Genomic DNA, 23,386 nt, shown 5'->3' on the forward strand with positions numbered 1-23,386 from the left:
AAAATACTTTGTGGATCTGTTAGAAGTTACAACGTCTGAAGAGAGATGAAATTGGGAGTACAGACATTTGGGACTCCTTTATACCACTTCTGTTGTTGTTTGTTCCACAAACCAAGTTACTGATAGTTTTGTGCAAGATGAAAGCAGCCTTACATAATGTTTTATTGTAAAATGTGATTATGTACAGTACAGAGAAAGAGGCTGTATACAGTTTTTTTAATACACCATGTACACTTTAAAAAAACAATTGCACATTTTTTATTCCATTAGTCAGTGGGAAAATCACCATATAGTACCTAATTACCAGTTATAAAAGATGAGGAGGAACAGTCATAAAAAATACATTGTGCAGGATTTTTATTTCTCTCATGATTAAAACAATAGCTTTATGGCAAAGGAAAAACAATGCAATCAAGGATGTCACTATAACTGATGACAGAAACAAGGATCTTAATTGTATAAAATAAAATTTGCATGACATAATATTACAAAACAACAAGATTGGTGAATATTGCGGCCATTGGACCCACCTCAAGTTCAAAGCGTGGAACGCTGTGGAATCATCAAGAAAGTGGAGTCAGATGTTTACATGGTTTGGAAAGGAAGGAATTTCCTCTTAAAAAGCATGTTCATAGTCTATTTGGAGAAAGCGAGAGAGAGACAAAGTGAGAGAGAGTGACCGAGGAAGAGAAAGTAAAAGGGAGGGATTTAATTACAGCGTTATAATACTGGGAGGAAGTGTAAATATCAGAGAAGTGCCCATGTGTAGGAATGCCCATGTGCCATTTTCTGCCCTGTTCTGTTCTAGCGGCTCAGTGGAATACTTCTGAGCAAGTAATTTAATAAATTACTATTAGGGCCAATCTACCATTAGACTCCCATCTTTATCCCAGTCACTCCCACATCTCTACTAATGCTGTTTTATTCACCTGAAGTATTTCAACTTTTGCCAAGTTATAGAAGACATGGGAGATATCACATTACTGGCACTGTTACTGGCACGGAAAAAATATAACAAACGCTCAAGTGCTCTTACAAACATGTACCCACACAAGTGCCCATACTTATGATGTGTATATACACAGCACGCACGCACGCACGCACACAAGTGCCCCTACACACCCAGATGCACAGAGGCAGCAGTCTGGAGAAATCTGGGTAGTGAAAAAGTAGAAGGAAAAATTAAACCGAAACAGAGACGGTAGTGAATGGCCTCAGAATTGACATGCAGTGATGCTGTAGGATTTCCTGGAAACCAGCTTGATGTAAAATGTATTGTAGAGCTGCACTCAGTCAGGTCAGGACAAGCTGGTTCGTGTCCCTCAGGCAAGGCCAAGGTCGAGTCAGGGGGAAATAAACGCATACACACAGTAACTCTCTCACCCCTCCCTCCCACACCCACCAACCTCTGTCTCCGCCGAGACAACACACAGATCCATGTTTGATGAGCAAGATTAATTAATAACCCAACCATGACCCCATTTATACTGATTAATCCCCCAGACGACAGGAGTTCAGTGAAAAGAGATCTAACGCTGTATCTCTGGGAACAGAGAGGGGGAGAGGAGGCTGAAGAGGTGGAGGGGGAGGACACGAGAGAAGGAGATCGAGGGAGACAGGATGTATGTGGAAGAAGAAAGTGAAAGAACGAGAAGGCAAAAGATGGAGAGAGGGGGAGAGTAAGGAAGACAGGGTTTACAGAGAGAGAGAGATAGAGAGAGCATGAGTTTAAATAAGTAGTGTCAGAGGCCAGGGGGATTTCCTCTGCAGTGTAGCTAGTGACTGTATTGTCTTGCCCAGCTCTGCCCTTTCCTCAGAGTTCAGACATGGTTAACCCTGTGCTATTCACAGCAAGTGCTGATGACAGTGCACAGATCCCTACAGAAACACACACCCAGAAACCACTGTTCAGGCAAAACACAGACAACAAAATACTTGGGGATTCCACTTGACGTCTTGAGTCAAAGGCTGCACCTGATATGTGTGTAGAAATACTGATTGTCAGAATGTTTTGTACATGGCAACAGTGTAGGAACAGGGTCCAAATACACGCAAGTCCCAGTGAGGACACGGCTCTTTAGGTAGGACACCAACCACCTGGCACTTAGTGGGACAATCTCCACGGCAGACACAGACACAGACCAAGTGGTGATTGGGACGAACAGGGTTCTGACCGCAAAAGTCGTTCGTGAAAACACCAATGTACAAAATGAAATCAATCGAAATGAATATTATTGCTTTTGATCATCATCATCAGTTCCCCCGGGTTCCTCTTTCCCACTCAGGAGTAAAATGGCCGTCCTTTCTCTGAGCCCGGCAGCCGGTTGAGCCTAGGCAGCTGAGATGGAGAGGGGGGGACATCCTGGCGATACGGGCCCTTGGTTGGGGCTGGGGGCTGGGGAGGGTCTGGGACAGGAGCCTGGGGCAGGGCCGGGTGGAAGTCCTCGTAGCCCGCCTCCTGTGGCGGCGGCAGCTTAATCTTAGCCTCAGACTGCTCCCTGCGTCTCTGCTCCTGCCTGAGCAGCTCCTGGGTCTCCATCATCACGCGGGCGTTGAAACCGCTGGCCCCGCCGTGCAGGTAGCCGTTCCTGGAACCCTGGTAGCTGGAGTAGCGTGGGTTCTCCTTGGCCGTCTGGAAGCCCTCCCCCAGCGGGTAGGCTTTGTCCCACGACTCCTGTGCCACCGCGCTGAGGGTCTTGCGAGGTTGCCTGGGAGACACAAGAACAATGTTTCATGAGCTACAGGCTCGGTCTCTATCTTCGAGACACGGCATTATATATAAACGTGTTTTGCAATGGCAAGTGGCATAACGGGCCAGAAACATGGAAGGAGACAAGAGGCCGAAGGATATTCAAGGTAATCTTTCTGCTTGGTGACACAAAACACATGAAGACGTGACGAGAGAGAGGGGGGAAGAAGAACGGGGGAGTTTAACGTCCGAGGCACTATAACACCTACGGCGGTAAACACCCGGAGACGTTAATACGTCCACACAAGACCGCAGCTTTCATCCATTTATGTCGCTTTCGGAGAGCAGGCGGGCACATTTACCCGTTGAGACACGGTAATGGCAGGTCTTGCCGCCACGCAATCTGCCTCAGTCGAGCCATCTTCTGCCAGCCCCCGCCCGACTAGACACATGCCACCCCCCCAGTGCCCGCCCACACACACAAACACATGACCCCTCCAACCCGTTAAATGTGTCTAAAAGCCATCATTTGAAGATGTCTCCGCTCTGGCTAACGCCTGTGTGCCAGGCTTGTCTCCATTACCAGGATCCATTAAGGAAGAGATGGGACGTGATGTGGGAGACCTGTGGCAGTAGGCCGCCTCCTAAATGGCACCCTCCTCCTGGCTACTTTTCCCCTACCAAGGTAGTGCATCTGTAGGGGATAGGGTGCCATTTGATACACAGTCAGTGTCTTCCTTTACTGTACATTCAGGGTGTAAAGAGAGAGAGAGGTCCCATTCACACCTCACTGAACTCACACACTTTAAAAGGGTTTAAAGTTCACGTCACACCACAACTGAGGAAGGCTGGAGCTGAGAGCCGAGGTGAGACAAGCTTTTAGACTAGGTACTCCAAGCTCACGTCCCATACGACAGACTATTCCCTACACAGTTTGACGCAGGACCAGGGCCAATAGTGCTCTAGAGGGGGGAGAGGAATTTTTGTGCCTGGCCTGTCTCTTATCTTTAAAACGGTCTGTCGTGAGGCTGAGGTGTAGAGTGCAACATGCTAATTCAAGCTGGGTGTGACCAGACTTAAGGAAGCTGGGTGAATCTAGATTTAATGAAACTGGCGAATCCAGACTTAAGGAAGCTGGGTAAAACTAGGCTTAATGAAGCTTCATGAATCCAGACTTAATGAAGCTTGGTGAAACTAGAATGAGACAAGAATCTTAATGAAACTAGATAATAAAGCTGGGTGAAACAAGACATAATGTAGCTTGGTGAAACCAGACATAATGACATTTGGTTAAACTAGACTTAGGAACCTGGGTTTTACCTCACCGATTGTAGACACACTTAGCTGATGGTTTGCTTTCGTTAGTAAACAAACCGACTGATAGGGTCTTCCCACCATTTATATTTCTTAAGTTCCTCATGTAGCTGTTTAAAAATAAAAGTCCTTCCAAATAATACCCCAAAAATACAATCACAGGGAGACATGTCACACATCTGCCTTTGTTTTAGACAATGATAACAGCAGAACAAAGTCCTAATTATCATATGCTGTTCTTCCATGGGTCTCCCCATCCATGCCTCCCTCTATCTAAACCAGTTACAGCCCTTCTCTTCATATGATTGACGGTTTATCCCTTCCCGTTTTTTAATGAGAACCACTCATCTCTACTATTGCACTCCATTTCTAGTTGAGGAGTGAGGATGAGCTGAAACACATGGCGCTGTTCAGAAACAGATCTGTGTCTGTGTGAATGGGAATCAAAACTATAGCAGATGTGGGGACAGACTGAACAGAGAGTCTTACCACATGCTCGGGTTCTGAGAGAGAGGGATAGAGAGAGACCGAGGGATAGCACTCCCTCTAAATAGTCTTTCATAGCCATACCTTCATGTCAAATTGATTTTCTAGGAGCCTGGTTCTCAATGAGGCTACCATCTCAACAACAGTCACAGCTCGTGTGAGAGGAGTGTGTTTAGAAAACATGTGATACTACATTTAGGTGTCAGTGACCAGTATTCCCAACACTATATCATTATGAGAGTTAAAAAGGTTGACATGGATACAATCACGAGGACAGAAATCTGATGAAATACTTTTCAAGAGGCATGCAATCTGGATTGGTATTGCTGCCTGATTCTCCTACTCTTCTCCAAAAAAAACGAAATGAAAATGATTGCTTAGAGTGAATGTAGAGGGTAATTGAAAGCATAAGATACATCATCATGACAAACGTGTGTGTTAAATTTAGGACAGAATAGAACAAACAAAGCCAGGAAGTTGGCTTCAAGAGGAATATGTGGCTGGCTGGTATATAGGTTTGTTTCTGCAACTGCAGCTGGTACTGATCAGGATCGATCAAAACACTGACACACATATGCTCACGTATACACACACACACACACCGCACACAATCAAACACTTGTACACACAAACTGTGACGTAGAGAAAAAAAAAATGCACTGTACATTACACTTACAATATTGTTTAACAAAACTATGTATAATTAGTTCATATGGGTACCGGTATATACACTACCATTCAAAAGTTTGGAGTCACTCAATAGAGTCCTTGTTTTTGAAAGATAAGCAATTTTTTGTCAATTAAAATGACATCAAAGTGATCAGAAATACAGTGTAGACAAAGATGAGGTTTTAATTGTTTATTGTAGCTAGAAGTGGCTGATTTCTAATAGAATATCTACATAGGCATACAGAAGCCGATTATCGGCAACAATCGACCAGCATCCCAGAGTTGCGTCTTCCCTGTTGACGTTGAGACTGGTGTTTTGTGGGTACTACCGTATTTAAGGAAGCTGCCAGTTGAGAACCTGTGAGGCATCGGTTTCTAAAACTAGACACTCGTATTTGTCCTCTGGTTCAGCTGTGCATTGGGGCCTCCCACTCCTCTTTCTATTCTAGGAAGAGCCAGTTTGTGCTGTTCTGTGAAGGAAGTAGTACACAGCGTTGTATGAGAACTTCAGTTTCTTGGCAATTTCTCACATGTAATTGCCATCATTTCTCAGATGAATAGACTGATGATTTTCAGAGGACAGTTCTTTGTTTCTGGGCATTTTGAGGCTGTAAACAAACCCGCAAACACTGATGCTCCAGATACTGAACTAGTCTAAAGAAGGCCAGTTTTATTTCTTCTTTAATCAGTACAGTTTTCAAACACCCGCATGCCAAAATGGCTTTCTAATGATAAACGTGGATTAACAGACACATCAGGACAGATGGTTGCTGATAACGGGCCTCTGTACGCCTATGTAGGTATTCTATGAAAATAAAAACCGCAATTTCCAGCTACAATAGTCATTAACAACATTGACAAAGTCTACACTATATTTCTGATCAATTTGACGTTATCTCAATGGGCCAAAAATGTGCCTTTCTTTCAAAAACAAGGAAATGACAAAGCAACCCCAAATGGTTGAATGGCAGTGTATTCTATACATACAGTATATGTGCATGTATGTGTGTAAAGTCCTCGTATTTTCTTGTCTTTCAGCAAATCTAGTTATTTTTGTTTACATTAGGTATTAGTGTTTGTCTTTATGTGGGCTTGGCAGCTTCACACAGGCAACTGAACCTAACGTATTCCATCTACTACTTGCCCAAGCTGAGCAGCCTTCTGAATGGCTATCAGCATCTTTCATTCCTCCCTCCCCCTGTCTGGGTTAGCTAATCCTGTTCCAATAACAAGAGTTCATTAGAGAAACATCCAACCCTCCAATCCTCACATCCTAGACTACCACTAAGCCTATCAGTAATCAGATAGCATGGATTCTCAGGAGGTCTTTTGGGAATGTCCTTTCGGTTGTACGGATGACTGCACTCGCTTCCCGTTTTAAGTCATTACACAGGGAAGAGGAGAACGGAGGGGAGGACTGCGGATATTATGGGGACTTGAGATCCCCTAATGAGGATGTGTGTGTGTCCTGACATTTGCTATGATGATCGAACTCAGGGTCAAAGGTCATTATAAGATTATAGGAGGAATGCATATCAAAGGACATGGTCTGATGATCTTCCTCAGGAGAATAAATACTTTCCCTAGAGAAACCACGTACAACGCCGGTGTGGGAAAAGGAATGGTCACGTCAAACACAATCTCTGGTTTAAAAGTACTGCGATGTAAAACCCATATGGATTGGTCCATGTAGTTATGGGGAAAAAGTGATCGCAAAAGAAATCCCAGCGCTGTTACCAAAAGTAAAGTCACATTTCTCTTTTAAAACAACTGTGATGGAAATGTATGGATTGGTCATCATGCTATTGCACATATTGATTGGCGAGTCTGTGTGTGGACCACAAATCCATATCCGTGGACGGGGATACGTTTTCAATCGACCCCAAGTTGACTGCCTAAGAAGGCCATTTAAGACCACAGCAGTGTGTTTAAATGAGAGTAGTTTTTTTAGACCCCTAAAACTAGTTTTCCAACCAGCTTGCTCTAGAAGCTACAACTTGGCCAGGTGGTAATTAATTAGAGGACTACTAAATCAACTTTCACTTTTTAACTTTTCTATGTTTCAAAGTGATGCCATGATACATCCTCACTGAGTTTTTTTCCCCCGTGGCTTCAGCACAGAAACTACAAGGATGTGGGGAGAGGAAAACGTTTTACTTCCACCAATAGTCAGTCAAACTAAATCAGTAGTTGCCTTTAGTTGAGATTTTTTCTGAAAGTATGTCAAGCCTAAGACGAGGAAGCTTTCCCTCTAACCAGAGTTCCTTCTCCCTCCATTGGCTGTAGATTTTTACTGACTGAGAGCGATTAAAGAAGGGTGTGTCTGTGTGTGATGAAATGGGTTGGGGGGTTTGATATTAAACTCCTCACAAAGAGACAGCTGGGAAGGCAAACACTGGTATCAAAGAGGGCCCTGGGGCTGCCAGGTCATCCCAGATACTGTAAGATACTTATTGACGTTTTTGACAAATATGCAAAACCTAAAACTCTGAAGTACTGGTCTGAGGGCTGTAATGACTAAAGACATGAAAAAGAAATGCAAAGACTGCTAAGATAAACATCTCTTTGAAAATGCCTATTTTTAGGTGCAAAGCATGGTAGGAGGTTTCAATTTCAATGTGATAAACTCAAATAAATCTGGTCAACACTGACTAAAGTGAAATTAGAACATTACTTGAATGTATTAAATGTCAGTCGCCCAAAATCGTTTAACAGCCTAGAGATAACTTAGTGTGGCTTTGCATGTTTGATTTTGAAGGAGAAAAATACAGAGATAACAAGAAACACAACGGGAAAACAACAAGGAAAAAGACAGAGCTTGTCTTATCGTGGTGGGTTAGAGAGAGATACGAGGAGAGAGATAGAGAATTATAGCAATAGCTTGACTTTCTAGTAGGGAGAGAGACAAAGAGAGCGAGGTAGAGAGGTCTTACCATGGTACAGGTAGTGATAGGGTGTCTTACCATGGTACAGGTAGTGATAGGGTGTCTTACCATGGTACAGGTAGTGATAGGGTGTCTTACCATGGTACAGGTAGTGATGGGGTGTCTTACCATGGTACAGGTAGTGATAGGGTGTCTTACCATGGTACAGGTAGTGATAGGGTGTCTTACCATGGTACAGGTAGTGATAGGGTGTCTTACCATGGTACAGGTAGTGATAGGGTGTCTTACCATGGTACAGGTAGTGATAGGGTGTCTTACCATGGTACAGGTAGTGATGGGGTGTCTTACCATGGTACAGGTAGTGATGGGGTGTCTTACCGTGGGAGAGAGCTGTATTGTCTTTGGGCCTGTGTGAATGAGTCCCGTCTCTCGCCGTGTCTTGGTCTCTGAGCCTCTGACTCCACAGACACAGAGTGTCGTCCGGATGGGGTGTATGTCCCCATGTTTGTCTGAAATACACATTCTGGTTAAACACTAACACGCAGTGCTTACATGTATATGTATATGCACACACACACACACACACACACACACACACACACACACACACACACACACACACACACACACACACACACAAATGTGTTTATTTAAGTGTGCATACCCAGTTAAACAGCTGAAACCCCAAAGAAAATGCACTGTGTAGTTGGGGTTTATCAAGTCCAGGGGTAAGCTGGATTTCTCATGAGGTTGTTTGCGGGGGATGTTAGTGGATGTTAGAAGGTATTAATGAAGTAAACACCTGCCCTCTGACCCAGCAGGATGCTAATACTGTCATTAGTTTAGCCCACTTGTTCTTGACCTGGAGTGGAAATCCTTAATAGCCCCGCCGTTAGCGGTTACCATTATTTACATGCTTTAGCTGGTGACCTTGGCCGGCACTTCCTGATCTAGACGAGGAACTTGTGCTATGGTTTTGTTGTGTGCAGTCTTTAGAGTGGTTGACAAAGAATAATCATTGTATGTGCACGCACGCACGCACGAACGCAGCGCTAACCAAATCACTAATGAGTAAGCTGATTAAAAACATGACAACCTAATTAGCAGTGGAGTCGTGTAAGTGCTTGTACCTTCGGAGGATGTGTCAGAAGAACTGTTGACTTGAGTGAGTATTTCTTTCTATATAAAGGGCTTTGAGGGATATGTGACGAAGGGAGAATACTCTTGTCAGTCAATGTACTGATCATCAAGAGAACGTTGTGTGTTTCAAATGTCTCATGGCTGCTGCAGATTTCCAAGTGGACAGCTGCAATAACAGCCTAACAGGCCAATTACACTCAGTCTGAAATCACGTCAACCGCTCCCCCAAGCCCTCGGAGGTAAGAAATAATGCTATTACACGTGTATCAAATGAATTGAGCTCAATGTTTCACGTTTCCCTGAAATAACACATCTCCCTCCACTCAAAAACGCTCAGGCACATAAACTAATATCAGATTAACTGCAAGGGAAACGTGAAATTATTTTATTAGGCCTAAAAGCGGAGGGTGAGAAAATAATTAGGCACACGGAAAGAAAGAAACTTTTAATGTAATTGCTGCAGTGGGATGGAATTCAGCCCAAGGCAGGTTAGTGAATCCAGGTTTCTTTTCAATGGAAATTCAGGTCTAAGCGTATAAGACAGCGGAGTCCTAAAAACCACCCTATTCCATATTAATGCAGTATTTTATACCAGGGCCCAAGCACTTCAATGTAGGGAACATGGTTCTATTTGGGATTAGTCTATGACGCCATGTAGGACAAGGACACAGATTAAACACAACCAGTCAGAGTAATGCCGTTGGCCAGGAAGGAGAATCTGATTTGCCACTGCTTCATTGGAATACAAGTCCTTATGAAACACAACATTTGTTGCAATCGTTTTTTTTTTTTTTTACTAATGACTGTAAACAATGTCAACCCCCCCCCCCCCCCCCGCATTTCCAATCCTATCCTGAACATGTCGGGGTGGGGGTAGAGCACCTGTTAAAACATGAGAACGATTGAGACATAATTATGAAAATGATGTGCAGCAATCAAAAACAAAGAACCATGACAAACAGATGGATAGAAAAGGGTGAGTCTTGGACCTGTGACGTAAAAAACAAAGCCAGAATCTAATAGTTCGACTAACCCAACCATAACCCCTCCCCAGCCAACCTATCAACACAGGCCAAAGAGAGGCCTGGGTCCACATGAAGGACTTCCTCCTCAACATTGGCTGTGGTCCCAAATGGCCCCACGCTCCCTACTTAGTCCGCTAATTTAGACCAGAACTAATGGTCAAATATAGGGAATAGGGTGCCTTCGCGGACCGTTTACCCCACAGGTTAGAGACAATGTCTTCCAGAGCTCAGCACAGCTCCACCTTACACGAACACACATATGGAAGACATTTCTCTGCTAATGTACTTGACTGCTTCATATAAAGGCGGATGGAGTTGTTGTACCAAAAGGCACACTCTCCCCTATGAAGTTCCCTGGATTTAATCAAAGCCCATAGAGGTCTGGTCAAAATAAGTGCACTAAATGGAGAACGCCATTTGGGAAGTTGCCAAAGACCGACAGTATCAAAAGGCCGGGTCGGGCTGTACTAAAAGCTTAGTTGGATAATGGATAACAACTCACATTTTAAATTGTTTCACACAGATCCAATTCCTTCCAATTTATTAACAGAGGGTCTAGTCCATTTGCGGTGAGGAGGGGTATTCAGCCGCAGGCTACCTCCCAGTCCGCAAAGACCTCCGTGTGGTCCACCACTTCCTCTACTCAGCCCCAGAACCAGACCCACAGAAACAGGAAGTGGATTCTCTATCGCAGCATCTCAAGACTTCGTGCACACCATTCGACCGTCCCTGTGGGAAGTTTGTTTGTTGGTTCCATTGAGAACCGTTTTCGGTTTAAGGTATAGTTGCAGGCAGAACCCTCTTGGGTTAATAAAGTAAACCTGGAAATGTATGCATTCACTAGGCAGACAGCGGACACATGTTAGAGGTCCATATGGGTTAGTCGAAACATGGAGAAAGAGGTACTAGCTAAACGGTGATGTCCTTAACATGTGGAGCCTCCTATTAGGTTTAGCAGACAGTCATCTCCGCATAATGACGTACGCAATACACAATATGTGCATTCTGTAATTATATACAGTATCTCTCTCTAAATCTACCTTTGTGTGCCTAGTAGTGGAGTGCTGTTGGTACCTGAAAATATGGGTGACGAATGTTATTACACAGAGAATAATGGCAAGGCATCATTCAGTGTTCCCCCCTCAAGTTCCCAGACCCTCTCCCTCTGCATCAAATCTTATCTGGGAACAGAAACACAATTCTGTATCTAAGTAACCACTGTAGTCCTCTGAATAGTCGTGCCTGTCCGTGTTATCTGGGGATAGCCATTATCACACAACCGCACACCACAAACGCCCCCCTCCTCCTTCACATCTGAATCCGTCGCTGCCCGCCCGTCGCTGCCCGCCGTAGAGTCTGGCTGCAGTGGAGCTTGGGCTAATGCAGCCGTTTAGCTGATCCTCTGGCACGTAACACAGAACACTATTATGACTAGAAACCGTCTTACCCCTGACCCCGTCCTCTACCAAGTCAACTGACTGCACTTATAAAGGGCTTACGCTTCACATGATTGCGTGAGAACAAGTTCAACACGCACGCTCACACACAGACACGCCGTTTGTCCCTCCTGCAAATCTTTTCCCAGCTTCGTCATGTCTCTACAGCTTTATGCTGGCTGAGTCTTTGCCCTGTAGGTATGGGTCGATGGATAGCAAATCAAAGGAATTCACATAAATAAGGGTTTTATTAGGAGCCAGTGGTGTTTTAATCCAAGCACCAGTATAATAATAGAACTCTTCGGGAAGGTCGTCCTCACGATCAACAGGCGTCTCCCTTGTCAATGGCCCGGGTCTTAAATCAAACCCTATTCCCTGTAGTGGACAGTACCCATAGGGCTCTGGTCAAAACAGTGCACAATGCCAGGAATAAGGCATCATGTGGGACACACCCAGGCTCTCCCACCCAGCCACACAGATAGATTTTATTGCTTAAGACAGAGGCAACCCTCTGGAAAAATCCATGCGGTTTATTATGATGAACATCTGGAAATCCCCTTCCAGAAGTGATGTGCACGTTGGGACGTGGTCGTGGGAGGTAGAGACAACAACACTGGGGCTAATTGTCTGACGGGGCTGAGGTTGTGTGACAGCCAGACGGCCGGGACACAGGCCGCGCATTACCATCAATAACAACATTCCAGACGACCGGGGGGAGGAGTCGACTTCTGGCCAGAGGCAGTCGTCTCAACACTACTTGGCTTACACTAGTCTGAGTAGGCAGCTGGGACTAAACCCTCGCTAACTTGAAAACACTCAGTCTCATTGCTATGACGCATGCAAATCAGAGCCTGATGCGATGATTGACTAGGGCCTTTCCCAGTAAGCAAAATCCACCACAAAACAAACAGTTACATTTGCAAGTTAGCATTACACAACCTGTTTGTTTTAGCAGGAATGGACGGTTGAACAAGGGTGCTAAGGTGATACCCTGATGTAAGGCCCTTTGCTGATTAGATCCTCATGATGGTTTTGTGAGCCAAAGGGAGCGTTATGCCCTGGCCACAACACACGCTATTTAAGTTACAACCAATTATGTATATAAACATCTGTGTGTACATGGTGTCAATATTTCACCAGCTTCTATCTACACCATGCAGCTTTAATGTTAAACATGTGGGATATGAATGGAAAAGAATACTTGTCATCATAAGTTAATGTTATTTATGTCATCACAATATCCCGTTTAGCTTTAATTATTCATCTACAGTCAGGAGAAAAACTGTTAAATTCCAACAACATTCATTGATAAAAGTAACCCAAAACACATCACACTTTGGAACCATTTTCTCAGTTAAAACAAACAAAAATACAATTTCCATATGTGGAAAACTTGCTATACCCCTACATTTAACATCAAATAAAATTGACAAGAAATATAATGAGGCAAACCAAAAGAGGTTGCAAATGATCTAAGAGTTCCTTGGGAGGGTTAGGCCTTCCATAAAGATTAGAAACTTGGTCTGGTTTTGTCTTAACCATGTGGATGTGTGGTAACACATCATGCAAAGATCAAATGAAATATCTGAGGCCCTCAAAAGAAAGATTATTAGTGTCCATGAATCTGGAAGAGATTTCAAAGCCATTTCTAAGGAATTCAAAGTCCATCATTCTACTATTCAACAGATTATAAAAAAAATTGAAAATTATAGACCATTTGCAATATACATAGTATATGTCATCCCAGTAAATTCAACCCAAGAGCTGACCGAAAGTCTTTTTGAACCCCAGGGTAAAATCAAGGGATCCAACAGGAGTCTTGCCACAATCAGTGTCAAAGTGCATGAGTCAACTGTCAGAGACTGCCAAAACTAGGCCTACATGGGAGGTCAGGAAGGCTCTGTTTAAAAAAAAAAAGACTATTAAGACTACTGATGTTCGCTGGATAACACCTGGGTTAAGAACAATGAATCAAAGGAGTTGTTAAGCTGCAATTCCAGAGGTGGCATTATGGTTTGGAGCTGCTTTGCTGCCTCAGGGCCTGGCCAATTTGCCATCATTGTATTCAACATTGTACCACAAACAATTAAATATGAAACTTTTTGATCCAAATGTGGATCTTGCAAGAGAACAATTATCTAAAGCACACAAGCAAAGCTACAACAGAATGGCCCAAAAAGAAGAAATAGAGATTCATGGAATGGCAGAGATATACCCAGACCTCAATCCTATTGAAATGCTGTGAGGATACTTGAATCGCGACGTGTATTCAAGAAAGCCTTCGAACATGACACTGAAGTAATACTTTAGAGAACGGTGGGCAAAAATTACTTCCAGTATATTTGTAGACAGTTACAAGAAACGTCTACATGAAGTTATTTCAGCAAAAGGGGGTAAAACCAGGTATTGTAGCAAGGGGTGTACTTTATTTTTCTGCAATTCTGTTTATTTCTGAATAAATGACTGCAAAGTATAATCATGCAATGTATTTTGTCATGTTAGATTACCTTTCTCTCTCAATAGTGTGGAAGTGTCCAAATATCCAAATATGTACAAACAAAGCCAACTTTCCAGGGGTGGTACATCATTATTCACATGTCAGTAAAAATATTTTTATAGGTGGCCTTTGAAGATTACACAATTTAAGTTATTCTCTCACCAAAGTCCACATTTTCCTTGCATCTCCCTTAAACAGTTCTGTCAGAGTGAATCCATGTCTTTATGACAAAAGAAAATGAATACTCCGGAGACCATCTGTATAGTGTCTTATTACAACAGAATAGCAGGAGCCTCTCAACAACGTTAACAATCAGGAGCAATTAGGCTCTTCATAGACAATCTCTCAGACCGAGCAAATAGTGAATGAAACAGTTCCTTTTGCCTCACATCAAAGTGAAGACAGTGTGACAGTTAAAAGAAGCTAGAGGGTTTTGCCAGTGTTTCTCAAACACTGAGGATAACCTACGGTAAGCTATGCTATAGATAGCCTAAGGCATTAATAAAAAATAAAATAAAAAACATGGCTAAACTATTGTAAAGGTGTAGTAAATAAAGTCTGTTTGACTTCTCTATAGGTATTTTAGGGGGTACAGTGGGGAGAAATATTTGATACACTGCCGATTTTGCAGGTTTTCCCACTTACAAAGCATGTAGAAGTCTGTAATTTTTTATCATAGGTACTCTTCAACTGTGAGTGACGGAATCTAAAACAAAAATCCTGAAAATCACATTGTATGATTTTTAAGTAATTAATTTGCATTTTATTGCATGACATAAGTACAGAGATCATACGTTTCCTGTAGTTCTTGACCAGGTTTGCACACACTGCAGCAGGGATTTTGACCCACTCCTCCATACAGACCTTCTCCAGATCCTTCAGGTTTCGGGGCTGTCACAGGGCAATACAGACTTTCAGCTCCCTCCAAAGATTTTCTATTGGGTTCAGGTCTGGAGACTGGCTAGGCCACTCCAGGACCTTGAGATGCTTCTTACGGAGCCACTCCTTAGTTGCCCTGACTGTGTGTTTCGGGTCGTTGTCATGCTGGAAGACCCAGCCACGACCAATCTTCAATGCTCTTACTGAGGGAAGGAGGTTGTTGGCCAAGATCTCGTGATACATGGCCCCATCCATCCTCCCCTCAATACGGTGCAGTCGTCCTGTCCCCTTTGCAGAAAAGCATCCCCAAAGAATGATGTTTCCACCTTCATGATTCACGGTTGGGATGGTGTTCTTGGGGTTGTACTCATACTTCTTCTTCCTCCAAACACGGCGAGTGGAGTTTAGACCAAAAAGCTCTATTTTTGTCTCATCAGACCACATGACCTTCTCCCATTCCTCCTCTGGATAATCCAGATGGTCATTGGCCTGGACATGCGCTGGCTTGAGCAGGGGGACCATGCGTACGCTGCAGGATTTTAATCCATGAAGGCGTAGTGTGTTACTAATGGTTTTCTTTGAGACTTTGGTCCCAGCTCTCTTCAGGTCATTGACCAGGTCCTGCCGTGTAGTTCTGGACTGATCCCAGAAGCCGGAATTCTTACTGGTTGGTAGGTGATCAAATACTTATGTCATGCAATAAAATGCAAATTAATTATTTAAAAATCATACAATGTGATTTTCTGGATATTTGTTTTAGATTCCGTCTCTCACAGTTGAAGAGAACCTATGATAAAAATGACAGACCACTAAATACTTTGTAAGTAGGAAAACCTGCAAAATCGGCAGTGTATCAAATACTTGTTCTCCCCACTGTATGTGCAGACTGGCGTTAAAAGGCAAATGTGCATAAATATTCTATTTACCAGATGCACAGGTGCCTTATTTGGAATGTTTTGCGGTATGTAATACACATTGCTGTGCATTACTCCCTTTTTCAATAAAAAGTATCACAGTGTACATGATCAGTGCTTGACTCAGGATTAAATGGGTGCAGCAGTCTTATGCCAAGTCCATTAGACTGGGATGTCGTCATAGCGGTGCTTTGTCTCAAATCGATTTTGTCACAAATTAGAGATAGTAAGATTGAAAATCTCTGATGAAAAATGTCTCATGAGAGGCAGAGGGTACAGAAAATGAGGCCAAATATATTAACCAGGGTTCAACACCCTGACCTGTAATTGAGAAAATTGTTGTATTCCACACCATGATTAGCCTGTCATTTCTTTCACAGGAAGTCAGAGGAAAAGCCGCCATGTCTGTCTCAAACCATTGCATCGCAAATACACACAGCTATTTGACCTCTGACCTGGTGACTCAGTTCCCAGCAATTTAGACAGGGTGTATTATTCTTTCTGAGATTCCCGAATGGCACCCTATTCCCTGTATTAATTTCAACCAGGACCCAGTAGCTACAGTATATAGCCTGAGGATAAGATTGTCATTTGGAACACAGTATTCCTAGATCAAGAAATAATCATGTAACTTTAACCTCTGGATATGAATTACTGACTGGCAAGGTAAACATTGTATGAACTAATAAACACATTCACAATAAAAATTTTGAATATTTGATTAGTGAAGGGCAAGGATGGTAGCATGAATTATGTATCAGCACAAAAATAACACTGATTAACAGTTTTTCTACTATATAGAAATCAAACTAACTACATTTCAGCAACAATCAGCAACTAGAAATAGAAACAGTTCAAGGTTTCACACTCAGCAGGAGAAATAGAAGATAAGCCATATCTAAATAACCACAGGAATGACGTTGATTACATTTAGCTAATTAAAACATAAATAAATCCCATTTCAGTTTAAGATCAAAGAGAGAGAGAAAAACAAGAAAATGTCCCATAGAATTAAAAAGTTATTAAAAAGTATTCTTAATTAACTTTGATGAAGAGGGAAAGAAAGCCATTTTAACATCTCTAAATGGCTGTGTTCACTGTCAGTGTAAACTCATCTTCTTTCATTTCATCCTGTTTCATGCAGTATATCCAAAGTCATAAAATGCTGAGAAAGATGGGCACTTTAATAATTAGCAATTAGTTCAAGGTCAAAAGCCACAGGAGTCGATTTGAAGTAATGGTCTGTAAAGTTTGATAGGAGAAGGCTGAAGATAGTTGTCCACCACCAGATTGGAAACTACAGCCATGTTCTAGTGTAATTTAGTAGGCTGTGGTTCATATCAATGTGGGCAGACAGGCAAGTAGTTAGGTAGACTGGCAGGCAGGCGGGTAAGTAGGCAGGTAGACTGGCAGATTATGGAAGGTTGGGTTGGGCTGGCAGGTGCGGTAATTGTTGAAGTCCAGCTTTGGGAATTTAAGTTAGGATGGTTATGTTGTTAATGTTAGTGAGGTCCGTGCAGCAGGGTGGGGCGGGGCTGGTATTCGGGGGTAAAGCGCTGGTCCGTAGGGCAGGGTGTCAGACACTCACCCAGGGCTGTTCGAAGCTGTAGGTGCGCCGCCGGTCATCAGGATCCTCCTCTCCTCTGGCCTGCTGGAACTCAACCCTCAGACGCCGTATCCGGTCATGGTTGCTAGGCGCCAGTTGGTTGCTGCACAACCAGAGGAAAGAGAGGGCGGATGAGCATGGAGCAGTTTTATCTCGTTTTTTTTACGTGATGCCAGAACAAGTGACATACCATAGTCAACTGTACTGACATCATCAGCGTTCACTGGAGAAGAGAAGAAAACCCATTCTACAAAAGAAAAAATCATTTTACAATGAAACCGCTTTGATGAAAATTGAGTTAACTAATACCTTGTCAACCCCCCAAACCTTTTCCCCTAATGACATCCCTTCATACATACAGTACAGAAACAGTCCCCTGTGAACCACTGAGTGTGATCCATTCCTTTTAGACTAGGAGCGACGCCTGCATGGCATCGTTATCAAACACTGCTGCTTTTGAACACTCATTTGCATCCCTTTCACTCGTGGCTCTGAGAGGGCTGTCAATAAGAATCAATAGTCCCTCAACTGTTAATCAGCCTCCCCTTTTATCACCGCCAACAGAGGCCAGGTCTGACTCAAAGCGGAATTATGATAAGACAACCAGACCGAAAATAGGACCCAATGTATACATTCCACTGAGGCTGAGGTTTGTGATGGGAGAGGGATTAGAGGGAGAAAGGGAGAGGGAGACATGGAGCGAGGAGGGCATGAAAGAGAGGAGATGGAAAAGGAGAGAGAGATCAAACAAAGGGAGAAGAGGCAAAACCTGGAGGAAGTAAACCCCCGAGCAGAGAAGCGAGTGGCACTTAAAATGCATGTTGGTTTGACACTAGCTGTCAAGCTGTCGTCTCCACTCTGTTCCAAGGTGGCACTTACAGGTGGCAGACCAGCAGCAGACCTGATTGCTCATTTAAACCCAGAGTATCCTGAAGCGCAATTAGGCCCATAATTGCAGATTACAGCGAGCACATCCTTCTGATGATAATGGCCACTAGGACGCAGTGCCAATCAACCTTCATTAAAACATTGCTAAAAAGCACCTCGTGAAAGGACAAATTCAGTGAGACCGAAGCGTGTGCACACCTGGCCTGAAAGAGCTGCCGTTCTGAGACGCCATCAATCTCTCCCCATGTTGTTCCACGCCACCATTCAAATCAATTGTATTAGTTATGCCTCATTTGATTCTCATGGCTTTATGTATACAAGTGGCGGTGTGAACATCCGTGCCTTTACGTTCATCTGTATGGAGAGCGGTATTAAATGGATAATTGTCCAGTGAGTTTTTTTAATGTCTTTAGGCTGGGTTACAAGGCTGTTAACCTACCCTTCCTCCCCATTTCCACAACCACTTAAAGATTGGCCTACAGTACACGTAGAACCTGTTACGTTAAGGTGACGTGTCATTGGTCAACTGAACTCAGCTCAAAGAACAGTTTCTAATTGTCTTATTCTAGGCTACATCATACTGAATCGACAAATTATTATTGCCATTGTTTGAAGAATGTGTCCATTCCAAGTGTCAGCGTCAACTTTTATGACTGGGCCTCTGTATTTACCACCTGCCAGTATCTAAAGCATTGTCACTACATTACCATTCATTTCACAATATCTTCCAGCTGTCACATGGCACTTCCAACATCAGGGTTTGTGGTTTAGATGGGGGGCTAGTAAAAAAAAAGGAAGGTTCTCACTGCTTTACCCTCTGGATGGGCGCATCTGCTGAATAACTAAAAAGTAGATGTTAAATCGCTGCATAGATATGCCAAGAAAGCATTAATTAGATTCAAAATTTTCTGTGTATTCTACACAGACAATACTTTCAAAAAACAGTAACCTCCATACACACCTCCCACCAAGGCCTGGCATTTTGGTGACACCACCGGCAGCAGCTCAGACACACCTGGTTAACAGCGTGAAATGAATTTCACCATTTAGTTCCGGTAAAGGTCTGTGATGACACATCATCTGGGTGTTGACATGCGTAGTTAGCCGCCAAGCAGACCTGGGTTCAATAAGAATTGGTTTTCTTCCAGCCTCTTCAGCTGCACTCCGTTCACACTGCCAAGCAGAATAGAACCAATGGAATATTCTCTATGAGTGTAAAGCCAACCCATCTCAAGTTGAAGTTTGTCTGTCATGGTCTGCAGGAGGTACATTCCTCGGTGCAATGAAATCCACACTTCAGGGTTCAACTCTTGGCAGTGCAAGTTTATCATAACTTTATTAGTTATGATAAACGTCATAACTAATAAACACTAGCATAAAACACAATACAAGCAGACACGTGAACAAAGGGAAAGTAGTTCACCTGGCAGTTTCAATCAAATATAGTATTTACAATAAATCTACTATTTAAACCCAGATCTGGAAGCAAACGTGTTGCTATTTGCTTAGCCCTTCTACATAGTCATATGGGGCCAAGACATTCAAACCAAACCACCCAAGTCATGAATGACATCATTTCCATGGAGGTCAGTGCCTCCTTAACCCATGGCAGGTCATGGTGATGGGGCTCTGACAGCCACCTGAGGGACAGCATTGGGGCCACAAGCTAAGCCATAAACCACACACCATCCCATATGCCTTTTCTCACCGCCTCCTGTGAAAATTTGGTAAAGATGGAGAAAGACATCTAGTCTTTAAGGAGGCAACTGGGCCACAACATGGTCCATCAGCCATAAGGAGGAGCGTCCATGAGTCAGACCTTCTCAACTCCCTCGCCCTTCCACAGTTTCAATTCAGTGAAAACAAAGAAAAATCTGCCCTTTTATTATTACCGACTTCAGGGAGGCAGTCGAGGGTCTGAGGGCTGATGAAGGGGAGGGAGAGAGGAGCCGGGCTGAGTTGAGACAAGATCACCAGGCAAATAGAAAAAGAAATTAACTTCAAAACATTTCAAAGCGTTGAGAAATGGAAATCGGGAGGCATGGAGGAAGCTGCAGCTAGTATTGGAGGGGTGAAATGAGGGGTGAATTTGTCATGGCAGTTCAAAGGGTCTACATTATATGCTATCTAGATTATCTTGAGGGCTTCTCTCCTCATCCCCCACCCAGATCCACAAGCCTCCATCATCATATTTCTAACATCCACGTGTCAGTCAATGACTTTCTTGGAGGACACAATATGTGAATCTTTAGTAAAAAGACAGTCAATTGCATGAGTAACTCACAGTTATTGCAAGTTATTTCGAATTGGTAAGCAGGCAGGTGGAGTGAATGAAGCACTTGGTAAGCAGTTATCAGTGGACAAGTTTGCTAACGTCCACAGTTATTAGTGGACAGATTAGCTAACGTCCACAGTTATCAGAGGACAGGTTAGCTAACGTCCACAGTTATCAAAGGACAGATTAGCTAACGTCCACAGTTATCAGAGGACAGATTAGCTAAGCTCCACTGTTATGAGAGGACAGGTGAGCTAACGTCCACAGTTATCAGAGGACAAGTTAGCTAAGCTCCACAGTTATCAGAGGACAGGTTAGCTAACGTCTACAGTTATCAGAGGACAAGTTAGCTAACCTCCACATTTATCAGAGGACAGGTGAGCTAACGTCCACAGTTAACAGAGGACAGGTTAGCTAATGTCCACAGTTATCTGGGGACAGGTTAGCTAATGTCCAAAGTTATCTGGGGACAGGTTAGCTAATGTCCACAGTTATCAGTGGACAGGTTAGCTAATGTCTACAGCGGCAGCCAAAAACAGCGCATGCTGATGCATCTATGCGTAGGTGTGTATGCCCTTTCCTCATATATAAAGAAGATGGATTCAGCCGTCGGCCAGGCCCCAGTCTCTAAACGCTTAAGCAACTCCACAGTCAATTAGTCACTATGATCGTAGCTGTACCCTGCAATCCACATCAAGTGTCACTGCTTTTCAAAATACTGCCTCCCCCCTCCCCCCAACATACATCAACAACTACACTCCCAAATGGCACCCTATTCCCTTCAAAGAGCTCTACGTGGCTTTGGTCCCATGTAGTGCTCCATGTAGGCAGCAGGATTCCATTTGGGATGCCCTCCATGTCCGCTTTCTCAAAGTTCTCACAATGAATAACCAGCCAGCAATTTGCGTCGATAGGCTGTCCCGGCAATTAGGATGAATGTGTATGAACGTCCGGTGGTCAGAAGAGCTGCAAGGAGGAATATGAATGAGGCGGGAGGGTGGCGTGGGTTACCAGAAGATTGTTGCACTGGGGAAAATGTTACAGACTATGTAAGCTCCTGGTTAAGGATAGCTGCTGCTCTGCATTGTGTGTGTGTGTGTGTGTGCGCGCGCGCACTTAGACTTGACAAGGCACAACTCAAGCGTCGCTGTCTGTTTCTAAGGTCTTCTGCTATTGAATTAATATCTCAGTGAAAAGTAGGCCAACTGCTTTATAAAACAGCATAAGGGAGATCAAATGAATATCCATATGCCACGCCGTTTACCCTACCTACACACTCATTTTCTGCAGCACAATGAAAGTCACTCAATATCTGTCTGTGAGTTTCTTTTACTGAAAGGTCAGCGTGAGACCGAGGCCAAACTCCCTCTCTCTCTCTCTCTCTCTCTCTCTCTCTCTCTCTTTGGCCGTATTGAAGAAATGAGACACACAGAAATGTGCAAATAGACAGACACACACACACACACACACACAACACACACAGCCCAACTATCTCACTCTTGCTGTTACTCCCATTCTGGCAGTTCGATAATGTCTCTCAGCTGTCTACATCATGCAAAAGCCTTTTCTCAGCAGGCTCCGGCGTTGTGTCTGATGAACTCACAGTGGGGCTCAGGAAGAGTCAACACTCAGATGTCAGTGTGAACCACTTCACCTATACGGGGACTGTTCACATAGTGCTACAACAACTATCATTACACATGAGAAACCAAACACCGACATACATACACGCACTCATTAACACTAAAGAGTCGGAACACTGTAGTTTATCCCGTGTTTCAAAGAGATGGAATAAGAGATGAAGACACGGAGAGAAGAAGAGCAAGAGAGATTCCACCTGCCATCCACATCAAGTGTCACTGCTTTCCTGTGAGTTCATCAGTGTCCATGCCCTTCTCCATGGACACTGCTAAGTACTGTTATGGCATGCAACGGTCATCCTTTGATCACTCGCTGGCCACTTACCTAGAACGGTAGGTTTAGGTTGGATGCAAATATCCCATAAATCCCTGCCACAGGATCAAAGACCCATGGCATGCCAGCCTGCCAGTAAATGCCGTCAGCGGCCAGCCGGCTAGCGAAAGGGTAATGCAATCAGAGACAGGCTGACAGGTGAGTTTAGGGGTCACCGTTATAGAGTCAAACAACTCCCTGGGGATCAGAAGAGAAGCTCAGTCAATCAAAACGACAGTTGGGAAGAGTGCGAGAGAGTTTAATGGGTCATAAGGGGTCCTAAATTGAACTGGCATAGAAATGTAGAAGTCCTGAAAGATGCCTGTTTGATAAGAAAACATACCAGACTGGTTGGTGTGAAGCAGTGCGACTATAAATCACAGAGGCTGTTATGTCTTATCCGATCCCCAGGACCATTGAATGGCTAAGTATAATATCACACTGATCTGATTTCAGGCGCTGTCCTCAATATCTTCATAGAACAGATGAGACGAGGCGAAGGCTTGAGTTAGCCCCCAGCCGTATGGCATCAACTCCAAAGATTAACTCATATTTATTCCACATCCCCACAGACTTTCATTCCTTTTCAAAGCAGCTGTATTAGTTGTGAAGACAGGGCAGGCATTTGGTTAGATGGCCAATCTAGAGAAACGTTGGAGGGAATGATTAAATCAAGTTTTTGCCTTTTTTATAATCTTCACAGGAAAAACTATGCATATCAGCCGCCACA

The 23,386-nt window shown here is 43.6% G+C and overlaps 1 protein-coding gene across 6 annotated transcripts in view; it reads right to left on the bottom strand.

The window, feature by feature from the left end:
* Positions 1–242: 242 nt before the first annotated feature.
* LOC105019433 (partitioning defective 3 homolog) overlaps positions 243–23,386 on the bottom strand; it is a 333,861-nt gene continuing 310,717 nt past the window's right edge. For 4 of the 6 annotated variants that reach the window (XM_029116271.2, XM_029116270.2, XM_029116269.2 and 1 more), the window contains 3 exons: positions 17,523–17,643; positions 8,422–8,552; positions 2,282–2,708 (listed from right to left, as the gene is read on the bottom strand). In XM_029116271.2, the coding sequence (XP_028972104.2) occupies positions 2,282–2,708; positions 8,422–8,552; positions 17,523–17,643 (679 nt within the window). Of the gene's footprint in view, positions 2,709–8,421; positions 8,553–17,522; positions 17,644–23,386 lie in introns of all 6 variants that reach the window. The other 2 variants (XM_029116272.2, XM_029116267.2) reach the window with 1 other exon arrangement.

The sequence above is a fragment of the Esox lucius genome, chromosome 21 (genome assembly GCF_011004845.1).
Source record: "Esox lucius isolate fEsoLuc1 chromosome 21, fEsoLuc1.pri, whole genome shotgun sequence".
NCBI lineage: Eukaryota > Metazoa > Chordata > Actinopteri > Esociformes > Esocidae > Esox > Esox lucius.